We start from the raw sequence: 27,192 nt of genomic DNA on the forward strand, positions 1-27,192 counted from the left end.
GCACGCACACACCCACACATGCGTGCACAAATAGCACACACACACACACACGCACATACACAAAGAACATTATTATGCGGCTGAAATCAGACAGCAATATATTATAGCAACATGTCAGTCTACAGGGTTGGGAAAAATAGTGGGAAAAACATTCATAGGTTTTAGGTTGTTGCTGTATTTCTAAGATAAGTCAAGTGTCAGATGGGGATGGCCATGTTTGTGGGAGACATTTTAAAGTGACTTTCAGCCCTCTGATTTGCTGCATACCAATGCCTGTCTGACAATTGTCATTGACAAGACTATTATCTATCTGGTTCCATGAGGAGGCTTCTTACACAGATGTTATTCATGAATTTAAAAATGTAATCGCATTGATGTATGCTGGTTATCATGAGGAAATGAATTTATTTTCATACACACACAACCACAAACACACACACACACATACTCACTACATTTACTGTGATTTAATCACACTATAAAAAAGTAATAAAATGCAACACCCCGGACCAACTCCGCCAGATTTCTTTGAGTCACTGTGCTTCCTTTGAAAGAAATGAAATAGTCGTCAAAATGCAGATGTTTCAATTCCTTGACTTCAAATAACACCTGGAACTAGGCATGTTGTGCTGCTCCACAATGTTAGCTTCCACATTGAGATGCATTTAATACCCTGGTGTGACTCGGGTATGTGCACGCCCATTTATGTCACATTTATTTCAAAGCCGCTATAAATAGAACACTGTTACATGTTTGTAAAACTTCTAGTTCAAAACGACTGTGACATTCAGTTAACAATTGTGTGCAGCATGCTGCATAGGTAGAACCTAGGGAGCATGCATAATTGGGTTTTACCGTGAATATAAATCACCAATCATGACTCAGCAATGTTTGAGTCTCCATTTTCCATCACTTTTCAGTCTCACAATCTCTGCCCATATCCATATCTCCGACTCTCCCTCCCCGCCTCTGTGTCTCTCTCTCTCTCTCTCTTTTTCTTCTTCTTCTTGCCTGTCTCCATCTCTCTCCCTTACTCTGTCCATGTCTCTCAATCCGTCTCTCTCCAGGACACACACCAGGGCGCCGGTTAACGAGTGCCCGTTAACGAGTGCGCGCTAGTGATGTGCCCTTGGCTGCCTGTCCGTCCTCTGTGCGGTGTTTGTTTGGCAGGCCCGAATCGACTATTGGTTACTTAGTTTAGCTTGAACACATCGCCGCGTGCCTTAATCTGGCCACGGCGGGATCGCGACCGATTGGAAGGTCCGCTGGCAAACATCCATTACCACATCTCAACCTGGGGTCACTGGGATGTGTGTCTTAATTAAGGCTATTGTCCAGAAAAACTATTGGTGTCAATAAGCTTTAGATAAGAGGCCAAGAGTAGGGTGAAGATTCAGAAAGAAAGACTGTGTGTGTGTCCATGTGTGTGTGTGTCCGTGTGTGTCCGTGTTTGTGTGTGTGTGTGTGTGTGATTGTTTACATCTGAGTGCTTGATTACATGTTTATGGGCACTGTAATGTTTTACCACCTGACTTGTGCCATTCTGCCCCCCTCGTTTGTTTCTATCATCTGTGAGTGGGAGTTGTTTTGGTTGTTGTTTTGACTGACCTGAAAAGTAACATTTCTGAGCACACGCTGGGTTTAAGCACTAGCAGGCTACACAAGATTCTGATAACCAACTGAAAAGGCTAAGGTCACACATTGCTCACAGAATGCTGCCAAAAGGCTAAGAAACCTACTTTCAGGAAAGAATGTTATATAATTTTCGAGATGATTTTAGAGACTGTTTCTCTAATGTGTTCATAGCTCAATGGAAACTTAGCAGTGTTTGTTAGCTTGTCAGGCCAAGGTTGTGTCATCATGACATACTATCTGGTTACCTTTTAATACCCTACATACACTCTTCGCAGTTTCCTACATGAGTGGATTATATTTCACCAAGGTGGAAGGATGGCTGCTTAGCTATTAGCATTATAGACTGATGTGTGACAAATCAAGCACATTAGACAATGACAATTAAAACATACGAGATAAAAATTTGAGTTTCTAAGCCCAGAGCTTTGTCTTTTATTTGATTTTAGATAGATGTGAGATTGAGATTGATGTGTCACGACTGAAATGATGGCATTCACCTTTGGATTATTAGATATTTAGACTACCAAAACATCAACAAAGGAGATGCTCCAAACATATAGGGATGTCAGTAAGGCAGAGTTAGACTACCAAGGCAAGTAGTGTTTTTTTTAAGAACAGAATTGAAGCAGAGGCTATAATTAAACATTCAGTTAGTTGAAAGGAGGCACTTTTGCTTTGCAAAAAATCCTTTCAATCCTTTCGATCCTTTTTTAAATCGTGACGTAGAGCATAGCCTGTGTGCGCATAGTTAACATATACGCATCGTTTGTGGTAGTCAACTGATAGACATTATTTTACCGGGTTGTTGCATGCCTGCTATAGTCTAGCCTACTGTAGTTAATTATTTTACCGCATTCAACAGCGGTTCCCTGGCAAAGAAAAAGTAACAGTCTCCCGGAGGGCACTACATTTGGCTTGGTGCAATACCCCAGAGGTCTTGTATTTTTTTTTGTCTTTCTTAAAACACGTATTTTAATCATTAGATGAGGTTATAACCACCCTCGAGTTTATTTTTCACAATACGCTGGCAATGCGTTATGTCGTCTAGATCACTTTAAAAAAAAAAGAGAAAAAAAGAAAACAGCGGGGGACCTAAAGTACGGATTCAGTCTAAGCAGTAACATGAAACGTCTGGAATCCATTGGCGTTTGAATGGGAATATTAGGTCAATTTGTAAAATAAAAAGAAGACTACTCAGATCGAGAGCTTTTAGTGAGTACATTTTAACGCTTGCCTTGTATGTGGATTGATTTTTTTCCAGCATTCCCTCAGACGATGGATTTTTGCCATTGCAGCTCAGTCGAGGGTGTCAGGTCTGTCTAAGAGCACCGGACTAGAACGGGCGAAATCTCTGGTTAACCTCTTTGTGATTCAAAATCACCAAAGGCAAGCAGTGGAAACAAACGCGAGGAAGACACCAAAAGATGTGAGGAATGCGGGTTTTTTGCATTGGCAGTGTGATCAGCACTAAATCTCCAGCGTGGGGTGTGAATTCAGCACCGAGGGAAAAAGAACAGCATCCACCGCAACCGCAGCACGACGAGAAAATCACGGATTTGTACAATTTGCAAGGTCAGTCATTACCGAACTAACGCCAAAAAATGTGTCGGAAGCTACTGCGGTTTGTTGTTTTTGATTGTTTTCAAAAACGTACGGAGATGGTGAGCAAAAGGAATCATTCGATCTGAGGAATTTTATATGGTAATTTTAAAGCTGGACGCCTGGACATAACGGGCTAGATGAGCATGGATATAATAAAGGACTGCTGTGTTCTCTTTTAGACCCGTCGGTCTAAGCTTTTCTTTTTTGATACGCTGGACTAATAACATTAATTCAACGGCTCGTATTCATGTCTTGAAATCGGGGATGAATTGTTCTTATTGAAAATGCTGCTTTGGATTGTCTTGCTGAAGGCGACTCTTTGTGTTGCTATTGGAAATGTTACAAAGGACATTTGTAAGGAGCAGATCTGTTCCTGCAATGAGATTGAAGGCGATTTGCACATTGACTGCGAAAAAAGGAGCTTTACTAATCTCCACCATTTGACTGGTCCCAGTTCACAGTTTTATCATTTGCTATTGCATGGAAATTCTTTATCCAGGCTGTTTCCCAATGAGTTTGCTAACTTTTACAATGCCGTAAGCTTGCATTTGGAAAACAACGGCTTGCACGACATTGTCCCTGGCGCTTTTCTGGGATTGCAGCTCGTGAAAAGGCTGCATATAAATAATAACAAGATACGGTCATTTAGGAAGAGTACCTTCCTTGGTTTAGATGACTTGGAATATCTGCAGGCCGATTTTAATCTACTAAGAGACATTGACCCGGCCGTGTTCAGGGATTTGAATAAACTTGAAGTGTTAATTCTAAACGATAACCTTATCAGTGCGCTACCTATAAATGTGTTTCAACACGTTCCGATCACCCACCTCGACTTGCGAGGGAACCGAATCAAAACGGTGCCTTATGAGGGAGTTCTCGAACAGATACCGGGAATTGCGGAGGTTTTACTGGAGGATAACCCCTGGGACTGCAACTGCGACCTGGTTTCCCTGAAGGAATGGCTGGAGAATATACCGCAGAACGCGCTCATCGGTCGGGTAATCTGCGAAGCTCCGACGCCACTGCAGGGAAACGACTTGAACGACACCTCAGAAATGGATCTTTGTCCTTCAAAGAGTGGTGACGGGACTTTGGTTGCGCCTCCCACCCAAGACGAGACCTCCGAACCTGGGCCCGTTCCAACGCCTTATAAAGCCAGTGGCGATCCTGGGTCCCCAACTACTGGCAGTGGGCAAAAGGGACGCTCTAAATCGCACTGGCAGTTAAAAACGAAGCCCACATCTATGACAGGTGTGAACGGGGAGAGAGAGCAGCTGCAGATTGTACAGAACGCCTCGTGCCCTGTGCCTTGCAGCTGCAAGCTCATTGGATCCAGGCATGGGTTAGGGGTTAACTGCGAGGGCAAGAAGATAGACAGCTTGGCTAACCTCAAACCTAAACCCCTCACTGCCCACGAATTAAACATGAGAGATAACAACATCCATGCAATAAAAAAGAACCATCTCAATGGCTACTCGAGCCTGAATCTCCTTGATTTGGGGGGTAACAACATAAAAATTATAGACAACAGCACTTTTCAAAATCTCACCGAATTAAGATGGTTGTACATGGATAAGAATTATCTGGATACCCTCATGGCTGAAATGTTCGTCGGGCTTCAGAATTTGGAATATCTCAGTTTGGAATATAATAATATACAGCTGATACTGGCAGGCACATTCAGCCCAATGCCAAATCTCCGAGTGCTTTTCCTCAACAACAACTTGCTTAAATTTCTACCTGTGGATGCTTTCCTTGGAGTGTCTTTGTCAAAGATTAGCTTGCATAATAATTACTTCACATATCTCCCTGTCACCGGCGTCTTAGATCAGCTCAACTCGATCATACAAATTGATTTACACGGGAACCCATGGGATTGCACCTGTAACATCGTCCCGTTCAAACACTGGACAGAGAAACTGGGGGCGGATGTGATCGTCAGCGACGTGAAGTGCGAGTCCCCTGAAGAGTTCTGGAAAAGGGATGTGCGTCGTGTCAGAAATGATTTGATGTGTCCCAAGTTGTATGAAAAAATCTACCCCACCTCCCTCTCCAAAAACAGCACTTTCACCGCAGACACGGGTACGCGCTCGAACTCCTATGTGGAGCCCAACAGGGTATCAATCTCTGTACTCGTCCCTGGGCTGCTACTGGTGTTTGTCACATCCGCGTTCACTGTTGTTGGAATGCTTGTCTTCATCCTAAGGAATCGCAAGAGATCAAAGCGGAGGGATGGTAACTCCTCTGCGTCAGAGATCAATTCCTTGCAGACGGTGTGCGACTCGTCTTATTGGCATAGCGGGCCTTACCATGCGGACGGGGGCGCGCACAGAGGGTTCGACTGTAGCGCCCATATCTCTACGACAAATGACGCGTAAAACTACACTAACAATAAAAACTGGAATACAAACAAACAGTCAAACAGACAAGACAGACAGGCACACCAATGGACTGAGTTCTGTTAACATAATGGCAATTGAAGAAAAACAAACAAATGCTACTAAGCCTCTTCATTCGCTTTTTGTTGGCGACAGACCCTTTTTTGTTTGCTCCAGTTGACTGTAGTGCCAATGAGTCTACTACAGAAGCAACGGTAATATATGTATAGGCCCCCTCCCCCAGTTCAGCTATTTGCCGCAATCAGACTAAGGATCTGAGAGAGAAGACTCGGAAAATCGTGCACGAGCGCATGAATGTAATGTAAATAACTGACTGTATCATATCTGCATGATTTCGCATGGTTTCAACACACTGGGGAACCATACCATAATTAACAAAGAAGCCAACTCAACCTTCCTTTCATGTTATCAATATGACTATATATATATATATATACATATATATAAAACTATATATGAACATATACAAAGTGCAATTTCTCAATTTTTCTTTTTTGTGTACTAAGGTTATAGGGTTTGTATTTGTTGTTTTGAAAGGATTGGAAAAAAAACGGGAAAAGGAACATTTGGGAAGACAAGAAGGTTAAACAGCTGTCCATGCATGTTCTCTTTAGTTTGTTTCATCATTTGATTGTCGATGAATATCGAGGTTATTTATAGTTAGTGCAGACCTTATCATTTCTGCACATTACTTTCTTTATGAATGTATAATGTGTTATTTTATGGTGTGCCAATTGTTGAATTTCAGATATTCGGGATTCAGATGAGCATGACCAATTAACGTCACTCAGATGCTTACGCTGCAAGGTTAATGTAGCCAGCTGAAAACAGTTCATGGTTTTGTGTGTTAATGAATACAGTCTGCTTTGGGGGGAAGGAGAGAAGGCTTTACCGAAATATTCAATGGGAGTTTTTTTAACGGCATATTTTTTCAAAATCAAAATGTTTTCAATGGAAGTGATGGTACGTGCAATTCGATCTATGTACAGAGCGCAGGTAGTCTAGAATGCTTTTTTAAAAGTATTCCTTCACAAAAGCGTATAGGCTATGATTCACCTCCATTTATGTGAGCTTTTGTAAAGCCATCTATTGTGTCCAAATATGAGAAATGGGACCGCCTACATTTTATAACTAACGTGCTTAAAATAGATAGGCAATGTTCAGTTTCCATTAGTAAAAAAACAAGTGTTAGCATCGGACAGTAGGCTTATTAATCTGATCCCATAAGGATGTCTTGGCAGGATCAGCACGTTGAATAGGCCAACTCACAGTTTCGCTGTTGTAGCTTCTCCACTGGAGAAGTAGGGAAGGGTTATGAATTCTGCATTGTGATGTATTGGGTAAGAATGGGATATGTCAAATAAAGAGACACACACTCTTCCGATGTCTTCAAACTGCGGTCTGGTGGCTAATGCCGAAGCACATTTTACCGGTCAAATACACTCACGCCAATGTGGTTTTCACAGTAACGGTTAGGACTCAAACGTGGAAGTTAATTTGACAGTTTAAGTGGATCGATGCCACTGGTTCTGATGAACCATGGTATAGGTCCTAGAACTGGGCAGGGTATGCTATATATATATATGTGTATGTGTGTATATGTATGACACACCCCGTTCAGGTTGCAGTTTGGACATGTCTTACCTTATCTGACCATTCTTTCCCAGGCGTTTTTCAACAGTGTGGTCAGGGAGAGAATGTCGTTGTCCATGGTGCTGAAACGGCTGCATAAGCAGAACAGTGCTAATTGGTGGAGCGTCTGGGCTATATGTGCGTGCAGCGGTCTGTGTGTTTGTGTGGTCGTGTGGTTGTGAGCGTGTGTCTGTGTGTGAGTGCATGCAAAGGCATCTAAATGTGTTTGTCTTTATGCGTGTGCCTGTATGTATGCCCCACATACACACGCGCACAAGCACGTATTCCCCTCTCCCCCTTGACAAAATGTAACGAATCACACAAGCTGACCTTGGGAACAATTATCTCAGTAGATCTGTGGCTACATCAGTGCTGTCCATCACTTCAGACTGCATTCTGCTGGCATATCGCTTCAAAGGGTCATTCTTGGTCTACTGTGGAATATTGTACCATTGCTCATCAATTATTGGTGGAATTTCAACGCTGTGTCCCAGACTTACATTTCTATGCTTTACTACATTTTACCTGCTTATATTTTGTTAAATAAAATGTGGTTGAGGTTGAGTAAAATTTGTGGTTTTCTAAGACATTTCATTCTTACATGGGTTGAACTGGAGTACTGCTTCAGTGACCGCTGGGGTCTGAAATAGACCTGGGCATGGTGCTGAAATGGATGGACGAGTCACTGGGCCAGCAGAAAAAAAAAATAATACAGCCAGCCTATTTCAGCAATGAACTGAATCATTTTCTTCACACTATATTCATGGTTTTGTGACTGAGGTAATGCAATACTGTCCACAACTATGGCTGTGGTTAAAATATACAACATTTCCATTCCTTCTGATGGTTCAGTCAAGAGCACGATAGTTTTAAATACCGGATTATAAGGTTGACTGCATGATTGGCTCTGTCCTCATACCCTGGCCCAGGGACCGACCATCCCATTCCTGGGGTCTGATGGTTTTCGATTTAACTGAAATGGAAGACCAGGTGTTGAATTTTGTCGACCACTGAACATATCAACTAGCTCAGTTGAAGTGATGTGTAGACTGCAAATGACTTGTTCTTTTAGAATGACTACTTTGTACGACTAAATAGTCACCTTTCATTTTCAGAGGGACTTGTACCTTTTTAGTCATTCGTTTGACCTGCTGGCAGCGGTTAATAGGCTACAGCAGGATTAATACGTGCCCTACTCACCCGGTTCTGGAGATGAGCTCCGACAACCAACTGTCTGAACGCGTGAGCAGTAAAGAACATGCTGCAGGCAGTGTGGAGAAGACAAATACATGTTTAGGACGGATAAATGATTGTACGCTGCAAATGTTGAAATGTATTGATTGTTTACTGTCACTGATGCACAAGTGTTTGTAGAAACACAACACCGGCAAACAAACAAAACCATCTGTTATGGGGGGAGGGTTGCCATTGGTCAACACTGTTGTGCTCATCCCAGTACTTGCATTCCGGGACGAGTCGTTCGCCATTTACAGATTTAATTTTTTGTGTGAGTAGAAATCACACGTGCACATTGTTTGAAGCAGACTTGTAGTCTCAGTCATAAATGACAGCTCCAGTAAGCGCTGAATGGTAATTAAGAAGCTTGTAAAGTCATGGTTCTTTGCAGTTAATAAAAAAAATATATAATAATGTGGTTCCTGATTGCTAAGAGAATTACAGAATTAAATAAACAAACTTATTTGAAATTTCCATTCATTTCAATGAAGGTGTTGAAAAGTTATAAAAGGGACACTGTGAAGAATCCTCCTCATTTTCCCTCAACAAATGAGACCGGAATAGTATTAGCTATTCCAGTATTAACTTGGTCTTCCATGTTGGTAAAATCATAAATGGTAGAACCCTGTGTCTCTCCAGGAATAGGGTTGTTCAACCTCTGTCCTAGCCCAATAAATAATAGCACCTTTTGTATCGAAACATTCACTGCTTTATGAGAAATGTGTGTTTGTTTTATTGCATGGCAATCCATAGGGCCTTATCATTTTTACCCCCGTTCGACACCTTGATGTTTGCTGGTTATTTTGAGGTGAAAGACACACACACACACACACCCAAATCGACTACTGAACTGTTAGTGATGTGGTCTAGCTGTTTAGATCAAAGCCTTCAGCCTACTGTAGTGTTACTGTCTGTAGGAATTAAGAGTTCAGATGTGAATCCCTGCTATGTGCTGCACAGTTCAGACCAAAACCTAACCTACTACAGCCTTTCTCCCTTCTGCCCGAGTAGGCTACACATTCGCTTATCTGATCATCTCCATGAGGAGCTGGCAGCTTGATGCAACACTCGCAGCACGCCACCCATCACGAACATACCTCAGGCACTTTGTTTCCCTATTTGCTCCCAACGCTGGAGTAAATACCACAGCTGCTGTTGATCAGTATGACTGATCAGGCCACCAAGCGCCGCCTGCGACCTAAACCCTTCAATTCAGCAATCCTGTATTGATTAGATCATTGACTTTGTTTTAAGCCGTACAGCGCACATTCAGGCCCGTTCTTCAGTGGGATCCAGGCTTTTGAAGCCTTTAATAATTTCAAAGTGATGCAAGTCCCTTTGCGATAACACAGGTTAGATGTCGTAGCATAGATGCTGAAAGAGGAAATCTAGACCAAGATGGGGACTGTTCTTCACTGGTTGGATTTCACTGTTCTTCACTGTTGGATTTGTTTAAACTTCAAGCATTTCCAACTGATCAACATTTCCTTCTGCTGCTACAGCAACCCACACCTGATAGTAGCCTGGTGGAAAGTTGAAAATGTACACCACCATGGATTTGATCTGAGAGACCAGCTGCCTCTAACCCACCCAACCTGTTTATTCTCAATTTTATTCAAGCTTTGTTCTTGGCTCCTGCCGATGTGGAACCTACCTCCATTGCTTTTTTTTCTTTTCTCCAATTATCGAGCTGGCTAAAGTGCTGATCATGACTGGAACAAGGTTACAGTCTCCTATCGATGGAAACAAACACAAGTATGCATGTATTCGTGGGCGTCAAAAACACACGCACGCACACATGCACACATGTGTATGCACTGGAGCCCGATCGACAGGGCTGACAAAACAGCTGTAGACACAAACGATTTTAAAATAACACGAGCTATTTTTACACCGACACTTTTTTTATCACTTGAATTTCTGTATGGCACCACAATGAATAAAAGAAACATCTGAAAACAGCAGAAAGAGTGCACGTGAGGCTGCATGTGAAAAATGGCGTTAACTCTCTCTTTATCCAGCGATTGACTTGGGCTGGAGTTCACCGTCGATGAACACCGGCACCTGTTTCAGCCCTGGCACCTCTGACAGAATATTAGCTCAACTCATCATGGAGCTCCTGCTCTTCAAACATGAACAGTGCTGGAACTACCCACACCCAAACCGAGTACTAGTGGTAATTTCAGTCCAAGTCAAGCACTGCTCTTTAACAGTTTGGCTTGTCAGCCAATCACTGTGGGTGGGATTGTTGGGGAGTGTCGGGCCGGATTTGTAAGTCACTTGATTTTTGACCGGTACATATCACGTTGGTCGGACTTTTTGGGAACGCTTCTTTTTTTTCTGACCTGCTGTCCCAGTACTTGGAAAATGGCTCCACCGTGAGTGAATGGTGAATTATGGTGACTTATGCATTGAGTGTTAGTGCAACCTAACTACTAAATAATTTTAAGTAATTAAGTGACGTGAAGTCATATTCAAGTGATAAGGTCAACAAGCTCATGTTTATTAAGCTAAACAGTATTAGGACCCAAACGGTGTTCCAAATTTGTCTTCTGTCCTTCATCCATTAGCAGCACGCTAGTACACGTGGGTCTGTCAAGCTGAGAGCATTATTTCATGTAGGTTTTCTGGAGTACAGTAGCAGTCCAATCCTGGCCTGATAATGAACAATAACATTCAGAAAATGTATGGAAAAACTGAAGCTTTCTCTTACTGTCTCTGACCCTAGTTGGAATCATATTTAACGTAACTAGTTATGTCCGTAACTAATTAACTATTGTTACAATGAAACAATTGTATGCTAAATGTTAAACGTTTGCACAAGCCCCTTTGCACATTTTGGATGGTAAAACGGTTCCACGGAATTCTATAATGTTACATGCAATACCTCAAATGAATTTGAGACAAGAAGAATAACACTTTTTCTTTGCTTGGATTATGTTTGTTCTTGGTTGTTTTTCAGAGATTCCAATTCTTACTTACGATAACACACCAAAAGAAATACCTGGGCCTGGAAAGTTGAAGAACCTGCCCGGTTCTGAGTTATGGTTTCATTTAATGTTTTCCTTTTCTCCTCCGAATCTTGGACACGGACTTTTGGGAGCCCGGGAGTCCGGTCCTCGATGGCCAATGAATCAATAAATAGTTCAACAAGAACACCCTGTATTGATCACACCTGCCCACTCCGTGTGCACTCATCGGAGTGGCAGGCAGTGACAGCAATACACAGGATCCCTCAGCACTACCCCTGCTGTGTTTGTGTACAGTAAATGTCAGATAAATTGTTTATTCTGTCATGCTATGTGTCAAGGATGTTCTTTTGAGTCATTTGCAGGGATACGGGGCCTTTCTTAGCCAGTTCTTACATTCTCCTCTCCTATTTAAAGTCACCATGTTTTTTTCTCTCCCTCTCTTTATTCTAGAGCAATCCGGTCCCCTGCATTCAGTCAGTAGTCTTCACTTGCTTGAGGACGTTAACTGTCATATCAACACTATGTGCCAGGTCTCTCTTTTCTTCGGTTGTCATTGAATGTCAAGAATTTTTAAGAGTGCTACTCAGTGGGCATATCGAATGTGTCCTCAAATGCTATTAGTTACGTGATTTTCAGTCCCTTTTTAGGGAAGGGTGACATGCTACACAGGTTCTGGTTTGAAACATATATACATGCATACATATATACAGCTCTGGAAAAAAATAAGAAACTGCGGCACCTTTTTCTTTCCTTTCCAATAAAGTTGGAAAGGAAGGTTTTGAGTGAGGAACAGAAGTGTTCAATTTGGAGTGGTCTCTTAATTTTAACCCTTCTGTTCCTCACTCAAAACCTGGAAAGGATTTTGAAAAGGAAAGAAACAGGTGCAGTGGTCTCATATTTTTTTCCAGAGCTGTATATATATAAATGTGTGTGTGTGTGTGTGTGTGTGAGAGAGAGAGAGAAATAAGCTGTGTATGTCTGTGTTTAGATAGATAGACTTCTAAATATTCTATATTTCTTTCCTAACCTTCAGTAGAACCAAATAACAACATGTTAGCAGAATGTTAGCTGGGTCAACAGCTGCTTTAAGCGTTCTGCTCGGGGCTCATCCCAAGAACAATGGATTTATATTCATCCGTACACTTTGTGAGGGATGACAGCAGGGTTGGGGGCAGATTAGTAGGTTTTAATTTCTCATGCTTTTAAATTTGCAGCCAAATGGACTTTTTTTTATGAGAGATATGGATTTGTCAATTTACCTAATAAAGGTAGGCAATCCAGAGTAAATGTTTTAAAGATGCAATTTACTGAGGGTCAGGAAGGTGGCTAACTATATAAAAGCTAACCGGTCTACTGTAAGATAGAGTCATGCCTTTGGTAGAGGTCTGTGTTGGAATTTAAATCCAAAGCCGAAGACACCATATTTGTTACCACATTGCTCAAGGAGCTTGTTAAAGTGACTGCAAATTTTCTGTTCCAACAAAATTGGAACATTTATGATTAAACATCCCTTAAAATGATTGGAAATTGCTGTGGGAATCTTTCTTTTTTTCCTGAAAATACTTAAAGGGACAGTATTGTAAAAAACAACACAAAATAAAAAACTGGAGGGATGGACATTTTGGCCCAGATCAGGACATTATAATAGACCAATGACAGTTTACCTGGGAAGGGCTCCAGACCAATTAGGATTGTGTATGTACAGTAAATATAAAACGAGTTTCCCATACTGTCAGCATATCAATGGACACAGAAACTAAACTATTATAATTTCTGATGTAGTTTCTTTCATCCGTGTGTGTAATTGTCATTCATACAATTAATGATGATTTACAAATACCTTTACAAAGTCAACATGGCGACTTTAATGTTTCTCAACATCATATATTTAATATTTATGTCAAATCAATCACTAGTTCTGAAATATCCAAAACATTTTGGGCCAACCTGCTTAACCTTGCATATATCCTGTATTATATGCTTAGATGCTGTATTATATACACCTAAAGGATTATTAGGAACACCATACTAATACTGTGTTTGACCCCCTTTCGCATTCAGAACTGCCTTAATTCTACGTGGCATTGATTCAACAAGGTGCTGAAAGCATTCTTTAGAAATGTTGGCCCATATTGATAGGATAGCATCTTGCAGTTGATGGAGATTTGTGGGATGCACATCCAGGGCACGAAGCTCCCGTTCCACCACATCCCAAAGATGCTCTGTTGGGTTGAGATCTGGTGACTGTGGGGGCCATTTCAGTACAGTGAACTTATTGTCATGTTCAAGAAACCAATTTGAAATGATTCGAGCTTTGTGACATGGTGCATTATCCTGCTGGAAGTAGCCACCAGATGATGGGTACATGGTGGTCATAAAGGGATGGACATGGTCAGAAACAATGCTCAGGTAGGCTGTGGCATTTAAACGATGCCCAATTGGCACTAAGGGGCCTAAAGTGTGCCAAGAAAACATCCCCCACACCATTACACCACCACCACCAACCTGCACAGTGGTAACAAGGCATAATGAATCCATGTTCTCATTCTGTTTACGCCAAATTCTGACTCTACCATCTGAATGTCTCAACAGAAATCGAGACTCATCAGACCAGGCAACATTCTTCCAGTCTTCAACTGTCCAATTTTGGTGAGCTTGTGCAAATTGTAGCCTCTTTTTCCTATTTGTAGTGAAGATGAGTGGTACTCTGTGGGGTCTTCTGCTGTTGTAGCTCATCCGCCTCAAGGTTGTGCGTGTTGTGGCTTCACAAATGCTTTGCTGCATACCTCGGTTGTAACAAGTGGTTATTTCAGTCAAAGTTGCTCTTCTATCAACTTGAATCAGTCGGCCCATTCTCCTCTGACCTCTAGCATCAACAAGGCATTTTCGCCCACAGGACTGCCGCATACTGGATGTTTTTCCCTTTTCACACCATTCTTTGTAAACCCTAGAAATGTTTGTGCGTGAAAATCCCAGTAACTGAGCGGATTGTGAAATACTCAGACTGGCCCGTCTGGCACCAACAACCATGCCACGCTCAAAATTGCTTAAATCACCTTTCTTTCCCATTCTGACATTCAGTTTGGAGTTCAGGAGATTGTCTTGACCAGGACCACACCCCTAAATGCATTCAAGCAACTGCCATGTGATTGGTTGATTAGATAATTGATTAGATAGAAATTTAACAGGTGTTCCCAATAATCCTTTAGGTGAGTGTATAGCTCTAACCGGTTTCTGTTCATTTGACCACACAAACCCGACAGTGGAAAGTTTATCTACCTTTGTGCTTGACTATTAATTGGAAAGAAGTCAGTTTGACCTAACTGAGCAGAGCTGTGTCACTATACAGAAGCTGTATGGCTCCACGTGGACAGGAGGCAGAGCATACCACCAACAAGAATCCCACTTTGAGCTTTCTCTGTCATGGAACGGTGAGAGAAAGGAGAGAGTCAGCTGCATTAACCTAGGTTCTGATGGGAACCATCATGCAGACTCTGTCACCTGTCATCGCCGCACAGGGAGATCCGTGCCCTGTCACCGCCCCGCGCGTGGTGATAAATGACCCAGAAATGGCAGAAAACTGGCCGTGCGAGCCTGGTAGCAGTGGCCAACCAAGCACGCAATGTCGAACGGGACCTCTTTGTCCGTCCACAGACTTTTCGTCATCCGCTCACGCCAATCCAGACGTACATCGCCTGGTGATCCTTTGCATGGAATTATTCTAGCCTGTGGTGTTGAACAGAGAGACAGTCAAAAAGAAAGGAAAGCAACGATCCTCCCACTCTCTCCGCTGCATATTCCGTCTATGAGGCTGCTGTGTGTCTGGAGGCCTCTCTCTTAGTCTCCCAAGGGTTTAATTTGTGGAGCCGGCAGTGGTGTATGACAGCCTACGCATTACTTTGCTAGCTGGCCCGGCTGACGTGAGTCTCACACTCTCACAGCACAATCACTTGCCTAACTCTTCCGCTCATCCCATTGTTCGTGGATCTTCAAAAAACAAAACAAAGAGGCAGACTGTCGCCGTGTCAAGTTAGCTGTGCTGGGATTGGTCTTTCCACACGGCGTAAAGGGCTTTCTTGCGGACGGGCTTTGAGACACTGCTCCGCGTCAGACATTACATTTTTTTTTATGGAATCTGTCGATTGTGAAGACACGCTTGGGACACTACTGCAATGCTGTATGTTGGGATGTTCTGAGGAACAGAGTACACCGTTCACTTTGAAACACTTAACCACGGCTATACCATTTCTAAACAGTGTATTCGTCCATAGAGCTCACTAGCTGCAATGCAATTTGATAATGAACTTCTTCCTCTATTTACAGTAATACAAATATTATGGTAGCTCATGAATTGGGCAGCAAAGCCGCGTTACATAATGGGTGGAGGCCTGCACACTGCATTCATGAATAAACTTGCATTGTGTCTGCATGGCTTGGCCGTAACACTCGGGCACTAGTCTCATGCAGCTCATTGAAAGAAGCCGGAGAAATGGGGGGGCGAAACAATCTGTGCAATGATTAGGTATATTATCCTCTGTACTTTGTCCACGGCGATGTACGTCTCATTTGACAGTGTGTCTGTTTTTTTACTTTGCTGACCTTCTCAGCTGCTTAGGATGCCCAGACAACATGATCTCTCCCTGTCCTCCAGGGTTTGGCCTCATCTGTCAGCATTACTCTCCTCCCTCCCCTCTCATCTCGTCCTCCGCCCCCACCGTCTCTTGTTATTCTTTGCTCTCTTTGTTGCCCTCGCCCTCTCTGTCCCCGTTGCTTCCATCTCTCATGTTCGTCGTTCATCTTGCACTCTCCTTCTCCCGTCCTCCATCTTCGCTTCCTCTCTCCCTCATCAACATGTTGCCTCAGTCGTGTCTCTCCCCCCCCCCGCCCTCCGCTCTGTATTCTCTTTCTCTTTGCCACCTCTCCATTTCTCTTTTCCATCCCCCTTCAACCCCACTCCACCTTGCTCCCTGTCAGCCCTCCACTTCCCGTCTTCTCCTTCTCTCTTCCCACACTACTTCTAGAACCCTCAGAGGGCCAATTATGCCTGCTGGTTGATATATTTCCACTTTCTCTCTCTCTCTATGGGCCTCCCCGGTTTCCTCCCCGGTTTCCTCCCCGGTTTCCTCCCCGTGCTTCTGCGCATCCCAGCCGTCGAAACACACATGCCCCCGCTGATCAGACTGGCTGTTCCAAGGTCACCACCAAAACGTTGACGCATTGGCTCATTTAGCCCTTGTCGAGGCGTGGTGCCATCCTACCCTCCGACCAGGAAACAGCTGATTGAAGGTTGAAAATATCTACAAATATTTGGTACAAGCGGCCTAGGGCAAGTGGCCCCCGTGTGTCAGGATTGTTTTTAGATTTTAGCGTCAGAATTGACTAAGTTTAAAAACGATTATTTTAAAAGCAAAGTCGGACCATTCTAAAACGGAGATTTGCTGTCTCTAAACCATTTACCATGGGTTGAGATCATTTCAATCATTCCCACAGCACCCAAGTAATCATAAAATTGCAACTCAGCAGCACCCAACCTAATCGTAACTATAACAACTTTGCCAGGCTCACCCACTAGGCAGCTGACATGTATGGACCCTTTGCTGAGCCGGTTTCTGTTGCAACCTGGAAAAAAAGTGATTCCCCGGAAGTGAAATTCATCACTAAATCGGCAAAGCAATGCTCTCAAAATGTATTAATTTTGAAATCATATTTAGTGGCATTGTTCGGTGGCAGATATTTAGCCATTTAAACCTCACATGTATATACATTTCCATGCATGGTTGTATATGGACAAAGCTACATTGAAATGTTTCTTACAGTAGAAATTAATGTTAAAAATTTAACGAGAACAGATTTATTTTATTTTTATGGGAAAACAATATACCAAAGACCAGTATACAGCAGTTCACCTGAACCAAAACAATATCCTAAAATGACAATGTTCTCTGGATACGTTCAGTAACCTCTTAACAGTATAAAGACAAACATGTGAGGATTGAGCAATATGAGAGAACATAACAAGACAGGTTTGAGTAAGAGGACAAACCTCCAACTGACCATATACAGCTCCAAAATGGGTGCAATCATTTCAGTGGACTTTAAGGACTCATATACTGTAAGAGCGTCTGGCTAAATTGTATGCACGTCACCACAGTCGTTCATGCAATTCAAAAAGGTCTCATTAATAGTAGTCTAGGTAAGGTGGGCAAAATGGGAAAGCTTTTCCATTGCAAATATCACAACAGTCGCTGTGCAATGTATAATAATACGTTCCAATACACTGCTGATGACAGTTGTTCAATCGTCAATGAAGACAAGAGTGCCAGTTCCATTGGCAGCCATACCCCCGCAAGCTAAAACACCTCTTTCACCACCTGGCACCAATAAGTGATGCATTGTTCTACACATTTTTCTCTTACATACACTTGGATACATGTAAAGCTTTGTCACATATGTCAATTAGGATGTATTTTCCAGAACTCTGGGGGCTCCAAGGTTCTGTAACATGGCTTTCTTTTTTTAAAGGTTAACTAGCGGTTTGCACCTTGAAATATAGCCTCTGGGGTTCTAGGCCAAGGCTGAGTAAGTGCCCATTGGTGAAATGAGCGGGTTACACTAGCTAGCATTAGCTATGTCTGAAATATTGAATACACTGTTTCGGCAGAGGGAATGTACAAACGCTTCCCATTTCCGAACACAAACCCATGCAAGATTCCCCCACATCAAAGCATGCCTCTGAGATACATCTTCCTCAGTCACCGTTTCTAATGAGACGGATTGAAACGGAAATGAGCCCGTTTTCAATTGTGTCCATGTTTCTGGATTGGGACTGACGGAACAGTCCACTTGTGTCGAAAGCCTTTGTTTATACATTTCTTCAGCCCTTCTATTTTCTGTCATTGCGTGATAATGACTGATCAGAGAGAGGGACTGCGCAGTGGGAAAGGAGGAGGTCGGGGGTACAGTCGTGGTCGAATGCTGTCAAACCAATCCTCAATCAGCCCTTAGAAGAGGACATGTGACAGTGACGGGCGGGGGTTGCTTTGCTGAGAGAGGCATCGGCGTAGAGTGGACCATAATGCACTGCTCTCACCTGCAGCAGCATGAGGAAGCAGTGTGGTCACTGTTGCATTGGCCCAATGGCCATCAGTGTAATTGCTGATGACAGAGACTCAGTCCAGGGATACAGCCACAAGCACTTCCCCTGGTCATTCAACTGCTGGCAATCTGCCGGTGAAACACACATTTGGTTATCCTGCCCCCCCCCCCCCCGACCGCTACACACACACACACACACACAAACGCACGCACATATGGTGAGACAGAATCGTGCTTTTAGTCCTGAACCCACACAGGTCCTTACATATAATTGCATGCACTCAGACGAGCACACCACACGCATGCATATATGCATGAACCCCTGCCACACACACCCGCTCACACACATACTGAGGAACCACGCCAAACCCACAGACATCATCTAGCACCTACATTTTTTATGATGCTGATTCCAAGCTAAGATCAACCTGAGCACTACAACAACAAAAAAATGCAAAGGAGCCATGACCGTTATTGTCATTACAGTCGTTTTTCTTTTACATTGAGTGCAGATTTCTTTTTTTTTACCAGTTAGGAAACTGGTAGGAAACATTTAGCCAACATAGAGTAGACAGTTCAGACTGCAAGACGATATTTCAGTTAAGCGTCCATGTATGCCATGGAAAAGAGTTGAGAATTGCTGTTCACCAAAAGCCCCCATCCAACATGCTGTGTCCGAATGCCAAATATTGCTGTGTCCGGATGTGAAAGCTGGTAGAGACTCGTGGCTGTTATTGCTGCCACTTGTGTCTCCTTCAAATATTGATTAAAGGGGGTGAATAATTGTTTTATAGTTGGTATTTTGCAATTAAATTAGAACAATTTGAATAGTGGCAAACATTTCAAATTAAATCCAAGGGGGTGAATACTTTTGTGAGTAATATTGTAAGTACTAGGTTCTCAGCTGACCTTTTTTAGATAAATCCTAAATATAAAGAAATTCAGTATATGTATTTTTTTATTAATGCAAATGTTTACTGTCTGTTCCAGACTCTCTAACAAACATAACAGTGTGTGTAACATCTGTGATGATAGAAATAATTTTGTCTAATAATGGAAAAGTACAATCTGTTCGAAGCTATCGTTCATGTTTGCCAAACATGTCTTCGAAATGACCATCCATGTTTTGTTCCAAGACATACTCAGACTTGTCTAACATGTTCAGCCTCCTTCAGAAGCGTATGAATTTCATGTAACACTGGTAACACATGTAACCATCTTTTCCAAAGTGTACCGAAGACACACATCGAACGACTGCTTCACATTTTGTTTCTAGAAAGTTGTGACCGCGCATGCAAATGCCAGAGCCAAGCCTCCGAGAGAGGTTGGTTTTGGTATCACAGGCAATCAACCCATATTTGTGTAAGAACACACATGTGCAGGCATACATGGTGACCGTGCCTGCACCCAAACCACACGGACGCCTTACACATGACCCCCCCGTAGCCCTGCCAGCAGCATTTCCACTGTGTGCAGCTGGTGATATGGTGCTTTTTTTTTTTTTTTTTATGCAGCCGACCAGAAATTGCATCACACACAGACACACACGCAAGTGCTGTATGTATACTATAGCACCAGTATGCTAGTTGAAAGGACAAATACACAGTTCATATGACAGGGAGGGACAGAGAGAAAGAAAAAAAAGAGAGAGATAGAGGGCTAACGAGACACTGGGCAAGTAACACTGACACTGCAAGAGCAAGCGAGACAGACGGAACGCAAGGAATGGAGACCAAAACGAAGATGAATAGCAACAATATAATGTAAATCCAAAGGGATGTGTCCTTATTTCTCAGTCAGGGACAGGTTTACCCGCCCAACAGCCTGGCTCTGGACAGACAGTACCAACGCACTGTGTCACCGTAGCTCGGCACAGTGTAACGGGGGAGTCGGGAGTGGGTCACACTGCACTCGTGTCTGTCCAATACCGCTTTAAAACGCGCCATCCCCCACCATACGATTACGCTGGTTTAGCACACAGCTTGTGTGACACGGCCGGCTGTAGAAGACACACCGTCCCCACTGCCTCCAATGTACCCCAGTGTTTTTGTGTGTTTTTCTTCTTTTTTTTTTTGTATACTTGCCACTCTGGAAACAACACTCCACGGGTGTGAACGATGTTGTGAGGGAAAGACAGGGGGAAGCTAATCTCTTGCCTTCCCTTCCCGAGGCTTGGCTTTTTGTTCAGGGAAACGTGGAGGCAGTGTGGGGAGCTGAGGTTAGGGAATCCGAGGAAGGTCACAGGAGTTGATAAAGGCTGCTAAACAGATGGGACAGGATGTTGTAGCGTTGACTCCCAGGTGCATTTTTTTTTTTTACCGGATTGGTTTTGTGGTTCATGTAAATCGCATGAGCATTATTAGACATTTGTGTTTTGATGGCACACTTCAGAACATCAGGGATTTAGTTTTGTCGATTGTTGTTATTATTGGTGTGCTTCTGCATATATTAGCATTTTAGCCAATATTTTATGTTGTTGGACAGCTTGCCACCGCCGTCTGGTGTCTGATGCGCTGTTCAGAGCCTAGAACGTTTTCAATGTAATTGTCTATAATTGAAATGGTAAAATGACAACAGAGTTTATTGTATCTATTTGCCTCCTTCTCTTCCACTGCTGTTGGCGAGGCTCCATGTGTAATCCTGGTGTCAAACCCAGGGGACAATGAGAAAATCGCCTAAAGTGAACAATTCCAATCCAATTGGAAAAAAATTAATATCAGACAACTGACTGGTCAATTAGTCCAAAATAAAGCTGAACGTGTCCTAAACCTTTTGGGGGAAGTGAAATGCCACAGATTCTGCTCACTTAAGACCTGCTATGATTTTTAATTAACATGAGGAAGGAGAGACTTTTATTGAGCAATGGGGCAGCATAGCGTCACCTGTCCTTTCTAATTGCTAGCTCTTCTCCTGAGGGGAGGTAATGGGGAACGCAATTACTGCCAGATTGATTCAGCCGAAGACGGGCACAAAAACAATTCATATCATATGCAAATAAATCGATTCCTTTCCTGGGTTGTTTTTGTATAATAAAGACTTATTAGAGGATGTGCATGCATTCTGAGAACAACGTCATGAAAATGATGGGATAGGGAGGAGATTGATTACCCGCTGGGGATGTCGCGATTGAATTAGCCAATAGGAAAGAACAAGGAGATATAGTTCTTGAACAGTTTCACTGGTTATGAGTACACTAAAGCACTCATTTACCACAAGAATAGTTTGCAGTTCTGGAACTATTCAAAGGATTCCAAAGCACAAGGCATTCTCAAGTTAGCTTAGGGATTTTAGTGCAAGCAGTAATTTTCTGGATATAATGTAAGGTTGAGTGTCTTCTCTGATATGGTAAGAGATATGTAGGGTGGAACTGAACTATAGTGGTCCTCAGTTGGTTTAACACACCTTGTAATGAAATGCAAACATCCACTTATCTGTTGTTGTTTGAAGATCTGTCCAGATGCAAATGGGTGGAAACAGAATCACAGCAAACTGTCCCCCTGAACAATCTGACCTGAATTAAGATTCAAGCATGTCAGCAGAACAAACACAGCTGTCGTCCATGACACGACGCCTTAAAGCTTATGCCTTGATTTAACGCCTGTGTTCGTTTGGTATTAGGTCCAGGTCTGGCCCGTCTGTGGGCAACGGGTGGCCAGGGTGGACGAACCAAATGACCCCAGTTGTTCAGCGTCCGTGGATTTCTGATGTGAATCGTTGTTCGGTGGGTAAGGATGCTGTTTACAGTAAATGAGGAGGCAGTGAGCTAATCGGCAGATGCTAATAAGAGGTTGAAGTTAACAGAAGAGTGGGAGAGAGGCAAAAAGGGGCAGAGAACGAGAGAAGGGTCAGGCTGCAGACGGCCTCTTTCTGGCATATCCATTGTGGGGCCCAAGGCACTGTGTAGCTTGTGGGTGCTTCAAGTCTCACAGTGCCCGTGCCAGGTCCTTTTGGAGAAAGATGGGAAAAGGGAGGGTGGGTTTGCCGCGATTCACCAATTGATAAAAATGGAAAGAGTTTTGAGTGTTCCAGGCTGGTCCAGCAGCCTAAGCAGCTGTCTCCATTGCACATGTGCTGCAGTAGCATGGGTTCAAATCCGTTCTGCAGCTCTTTCAGCAAAAAAACACATCTCAATCTCTCTGCACCTTTTCTATCAATAAAGCATTTTGTTCCTCAGATAGTTTGGTAGGTGTACTATTTATCATTAAGCATACTAGCATAAACATTACACATACCACCAGTTATTTCATGACATCTGAGTTGGCTTTTGTGATCACTGGAGGCCTAAGGCCAATTCTTCTTTTGAAGGCTCCATGTTTACAAAAGCACATGTTTGTAGTAAATCAAAATCCCACTGATCTAACATATGGGCCAAGAGTGACCCAGCTAACATTATGGCAAAAAATACCAGGCTGCTGATCAGCTTAGCATGTATTACACCCATCACCTGCACACTAACTGATGAATCACATTTGGTGTAAACAGGCTGAAGCCGAAGGTTTCCCCATCTGCATTTTGTGCTAATTAGCAGAATAAGGGTGACAGGAATTCTGGAGTTTCACTTCCAGTCATTGTCTCAAAAACTAAGACCTTATTTCTGACCTGTATTACAGGACTTCTGTTAAAGGAATGGATGCAGCTATTTATACCAAACAGTTGATATTGTTTCTTGTTGTACTGCCATGGCTGTCCTGAAAACACTTTAGAGAACATAAGTGTAGAATTTTTGCTTTTGCACCAGGGATTTGCTTGTTACCATTAGGTTATCCAAGTTGAATTCCATTGGTCAGTATTGTGAGGGGAAAGTACATGTACAGTCTCTAGAGTAGTTTGAATTGTACTATTCATAAAATAAGTAACACACAATTTTAATAATAATTATAACCTTTATTTTTATGGTTTATCTTTTAGATTATAAAACCAAAGACACAAACCCTTTACAGTGTACTTTTATAAATGATTTAAAAAATATATATATATCTTAATCTTGTGAATTTTTATCAGGGATCCTCCCGTTGAAGTAACCCTATTGTATTCTATTTTTTATATTTTCTTTGAAATGTGAATGTTTAACAGGTTACTAGTTTGATTCATATGATTCTTTGTTGTCAGTACAGTGATCCCTTGATGCTTGGAGTGTATGGAAATATCTTTGTGGTCAGATTTCTGACTCAAATAGTAGATTATATATTTGCCATGTACAGTACAAACCCACTCCAAGAAAGGCAATCAATGTTAAACATAAACTTTATAAAAAGTGTATATTTTTTAGACTCTGGCACAATGGTAGACCAGGTTTATGTGAGTGTGAATGAAAACCAGATCTATCGGTTGTGATTTATCAGAATATTGGGGCATTGCTACAGATGAAAAACTGGTTCAAATGGGTATTTGGGCTAAACTTTTATATGTGTAGTGCAACCTCAAGGGGTCCTTTTTACAGGGTGACTCGTGCAACCGCAATGTACCAAATATTACAACATATTGTAGTATGGTTAAAAAAAAGTTTGTATTTCTTTAATATGCCATTCTTAATATGTGTGTCTTTTTACTAAATGGAGCAACCTACTTTAGCTTTTCCTAAGCAGCAACCGATTATTTAACAACAAGGACAAAGGTTGTGATCCACCCATTTGCTTTTGCATGGCACTGTATGGCCTGTGCTTAATAGGCTCTAATTACTTACCCATAAATGTGCACAATTTAAAAATACATCTCGAGTCAATGTTGTTGCTAATAATTGGCCCCAATAGAAAGTATATCATTGGGGTTAACCAAGCTCACGAAAACACATCAGTGGGTCAAATTCACTGACTAATATGGGTGTCATCCTAGATGAGGAATAAGACACTATGTTCAAGCTTAGTACATGTAATGTTTGCTTATGTGTAATGTAATTACTGGATGTTACACAGGATTTAGCTTGTTAAAATGTGTTTCTTGAAGGGTACTTCCATTATTCAACTGGGCCTTCAAATTAAAGCTTCTAGAAGCACAGTCCAAGTTGTAGAAAAGGGATTTATAAACTATTATTCAACTAAGCTTCAAAATAGGCTTACAATTTGGCAAGCCCAAATGAACATCTCACAATTTTAACCATAACATACTTAATAGTTGTTTAAAGCAATTGACCCATTGTCAAATGCACAGTAACATTTTCAAGACATTATTGAAATTTTTTGCCATAAGCCTCCATGAAATGTACTAGAAAGCTTGACCTGGGCATCAGGCGGAGGAGCCCTTCGATGCTGATTTGTGTCAATGTAGTGAACAGTTTTTCAACTGGCCAAAACTCATCACAAGGTTTGTGCAGGCCGAAATATAGTGCATCAGGACGTGGAAGCCTTAGGATTGGTAAAAACTCAGTAGGGAACACTTACTAATGTACACCTCTTTAATTCTTTGTATTTTGCTTGCACTCTGTAATTAATGTATTAACAGACCATACTCCTCGAGATACACTTTTTTTGAGGAGTTAAATCATGTGTAACATCTGGTTATTAATCTGTCCTCGTGCAGATATTACTTGTCCTCAGGGGGTTACCACTGACTTTATTCTCCAAGGTCAAGGAGTTAATGCATCGTCTTGACACGCACACAGCCAGGAAGAAAATAATGTTAATGCAATTTTGGTTTTGCTAATCCTTTATTAAAGGACCCTCACACCCCCACACTTGTGGAAATATGCTGGGCAAGGGGACAAAGACAGTAAATACTAAGGCTACACAAGGTTGCTCCACCCCCCCCCCTCCCCCATAAATATGTTTATGTTAAAGGTCACATTAAAAGGTGGGGAAAATGTTGACTTTTTTTATCTTTGTCTCATTCTTTTACATCACAAGAACCTGGCATTTTAACAGGGGTGTGTAGACTTTTTATATCCACTGTATATTCCCATCGACATTCTGTCCTATATTGTTCGAGTTCATCTAAGTTATTAGGAAGTCTTCAAGTTGTTATCCATTACTTCTTGTTTACAGGGGTGAATACTGTAAGACCACAGACATGCCAAACTCCTCCTTTGGTGTAGCTCATTTAAAATGTATTCCATGTGATCATTTGCATAAATATTTGCAAGTGCAATTTTTCATTGTTGTCCATTAAGGCAACAACAAATATGAACAGTGTTAGCTATTGAGAGACTCAGATTTTGATGTTAATAAATTATTATATACAGCACTTTTTAAATTATATTATAATTATGTTATAAAGATTTTTAAATTTTTTCTTGTCTTCTATAAGTAGATCAGGACAAAAATAAGTTAATATATATTGATTTTGTACATTTTGTTGTAAATAAGAGCCAAAACATTTGCCAAATGTAGCCTTCAGCAAAAATGCTGGTTGTCAGTCCCTACTCTGAAATAAAGAATGGTTGGTATTATTCTTCATGAATTGACGTTTCCCTGCTGGCGTTTAATAACATTAAAATAAGCTTGGAGAAGTTTGGGACTAAAAATCAAACCTAGCCTTAAAACTAAACACATGCTGAAAAAGACACAGCATTTTCAATGTGATTAGACACTTTAAGAACAAATGCAACATCTGTTGATAGCATTGTTGGACATTATCGTATGTCCTCTGGCATCTTACAGGTTGAAAACGGTGTGGGGATTTACATTATGTTATCTGTCAATTGAGATGTTGGAATCATACAGCCATATGTTAAAACTGAGTATTTTCTTTCTTTTTTTTTTTAATACACAGTCAGTTTATTAGGGTGTTTACTGTAGGTCAGAGGTCCTTGCACTGTAATACACAAATAACAGGTTTTGGGTGTTCGACAAAAAGCTGGATCATGATCTAATTCTCTGCTATAATATTTCTTAAAGGTCTTTGTTTTAGTACCCGTTTCTATATTTTGACATTTGTGTAATTCCGTTTATATGTAGCATAAGTATTTTTTTGCATTCTGTTAAAATGTACTGCTCCTTTAAATTTTCCCCTCTGTTGTCCACAACAACTCAGCATGTTAAAGCTGTGGGTCTGGATGGTTTGGCAAATGAAAAGCCTTTTGAAGGGAGTGTGGGAGAATTCTCCAGGGAGACGGACTGCAGAGGGTAATGAAAAACAAAAAAACATGAGCACCAGCTTTGTACACAGACTAACGATTTCCATCCAAGTTTTTATTTTCAAACCTGCTCAGTTAGTGGGTTAGTAATACACGCTGTGTAGCACGATGTTATGTGAGGACGTTTTTAGCTCTCGTGGGCTTTAAGATACTAGTTAGCGCTTGCTGCATGCTACCTAACAGTATGGTTGAAAAGCTGGCAAGTGACTAGCCATCATAAAATGGAAGGTGGCGTGAGCCATGTAAGCTGTCCTACTGCTGAAGAAACGTCAGTTCCTCTTTTGTATTGCAGTCAGGCAGCAACCTGTGGTCTTGGTTATTGCTGTTCCAGAATTGTGTTGCTGTGATACTAGGAGTATAAATTACAACTGGATGCCTGAGAGCCACCACTGCCTCCGCAATTGTTGCTTATTTCTTCAGCCCAAAACGTAGACTGCTATCTATGAATAACAAACAGAGTGTTTGGGCCAAGAATATGAGTGTAGTCGTATTGTATTGATATTACAGCATTATCGTGTAGGTGTTAGAGCAAGAGCATGTGGGTAACAAACTT

The 27,192-nt window shown here is 41.9% G+C and overlaps 1 protein-coding gene across 1 annotated transcript; it reads left to right on the plus strand.

The window, feature by feature from the left end:
- The first annotated feature begins 2,357 nt into the window (after positions 1 to 2,357).
- Positions 2,358 to 8,875, plus strand: LOC105022067 (SLIT and NTRK-like protein 1). The gene is made up of 2 exons (XM_010890191.5): positions 2,358 to 2,569; positions 2,897 to 8,875. The coding sequence occupies exon 2, from the start codon at positions 3,522 to 3,524 to the stop codon at positions 5,613 to 5,615; it is 2,094 nt and encodes a 697-aa protein (XP_010888493.1). The 5' UTR covers positions 2,358 to 2,569; positions 2,897 to 3,521; the 3' UTR covers positions 5,616 to 8,875.
- Positions 8,876 to 27,192: the final 18,317 nt, after the last annotated feature.

Source organism: Esox lucius, chromosome 22 (assembly GCF_011004845.1).
Source record: "Esox lucius isolate fEsoLuc1 chromosome 22, fEsoLuc1.pri, whole genome shotgun sequence".
Taxonomy (NCBI): domain Eukaryota; kingdom Metazoa; phylum Chordata; class Actinopteri; order Esociformes; family Esocidae; genus Esox; species Esox lucius.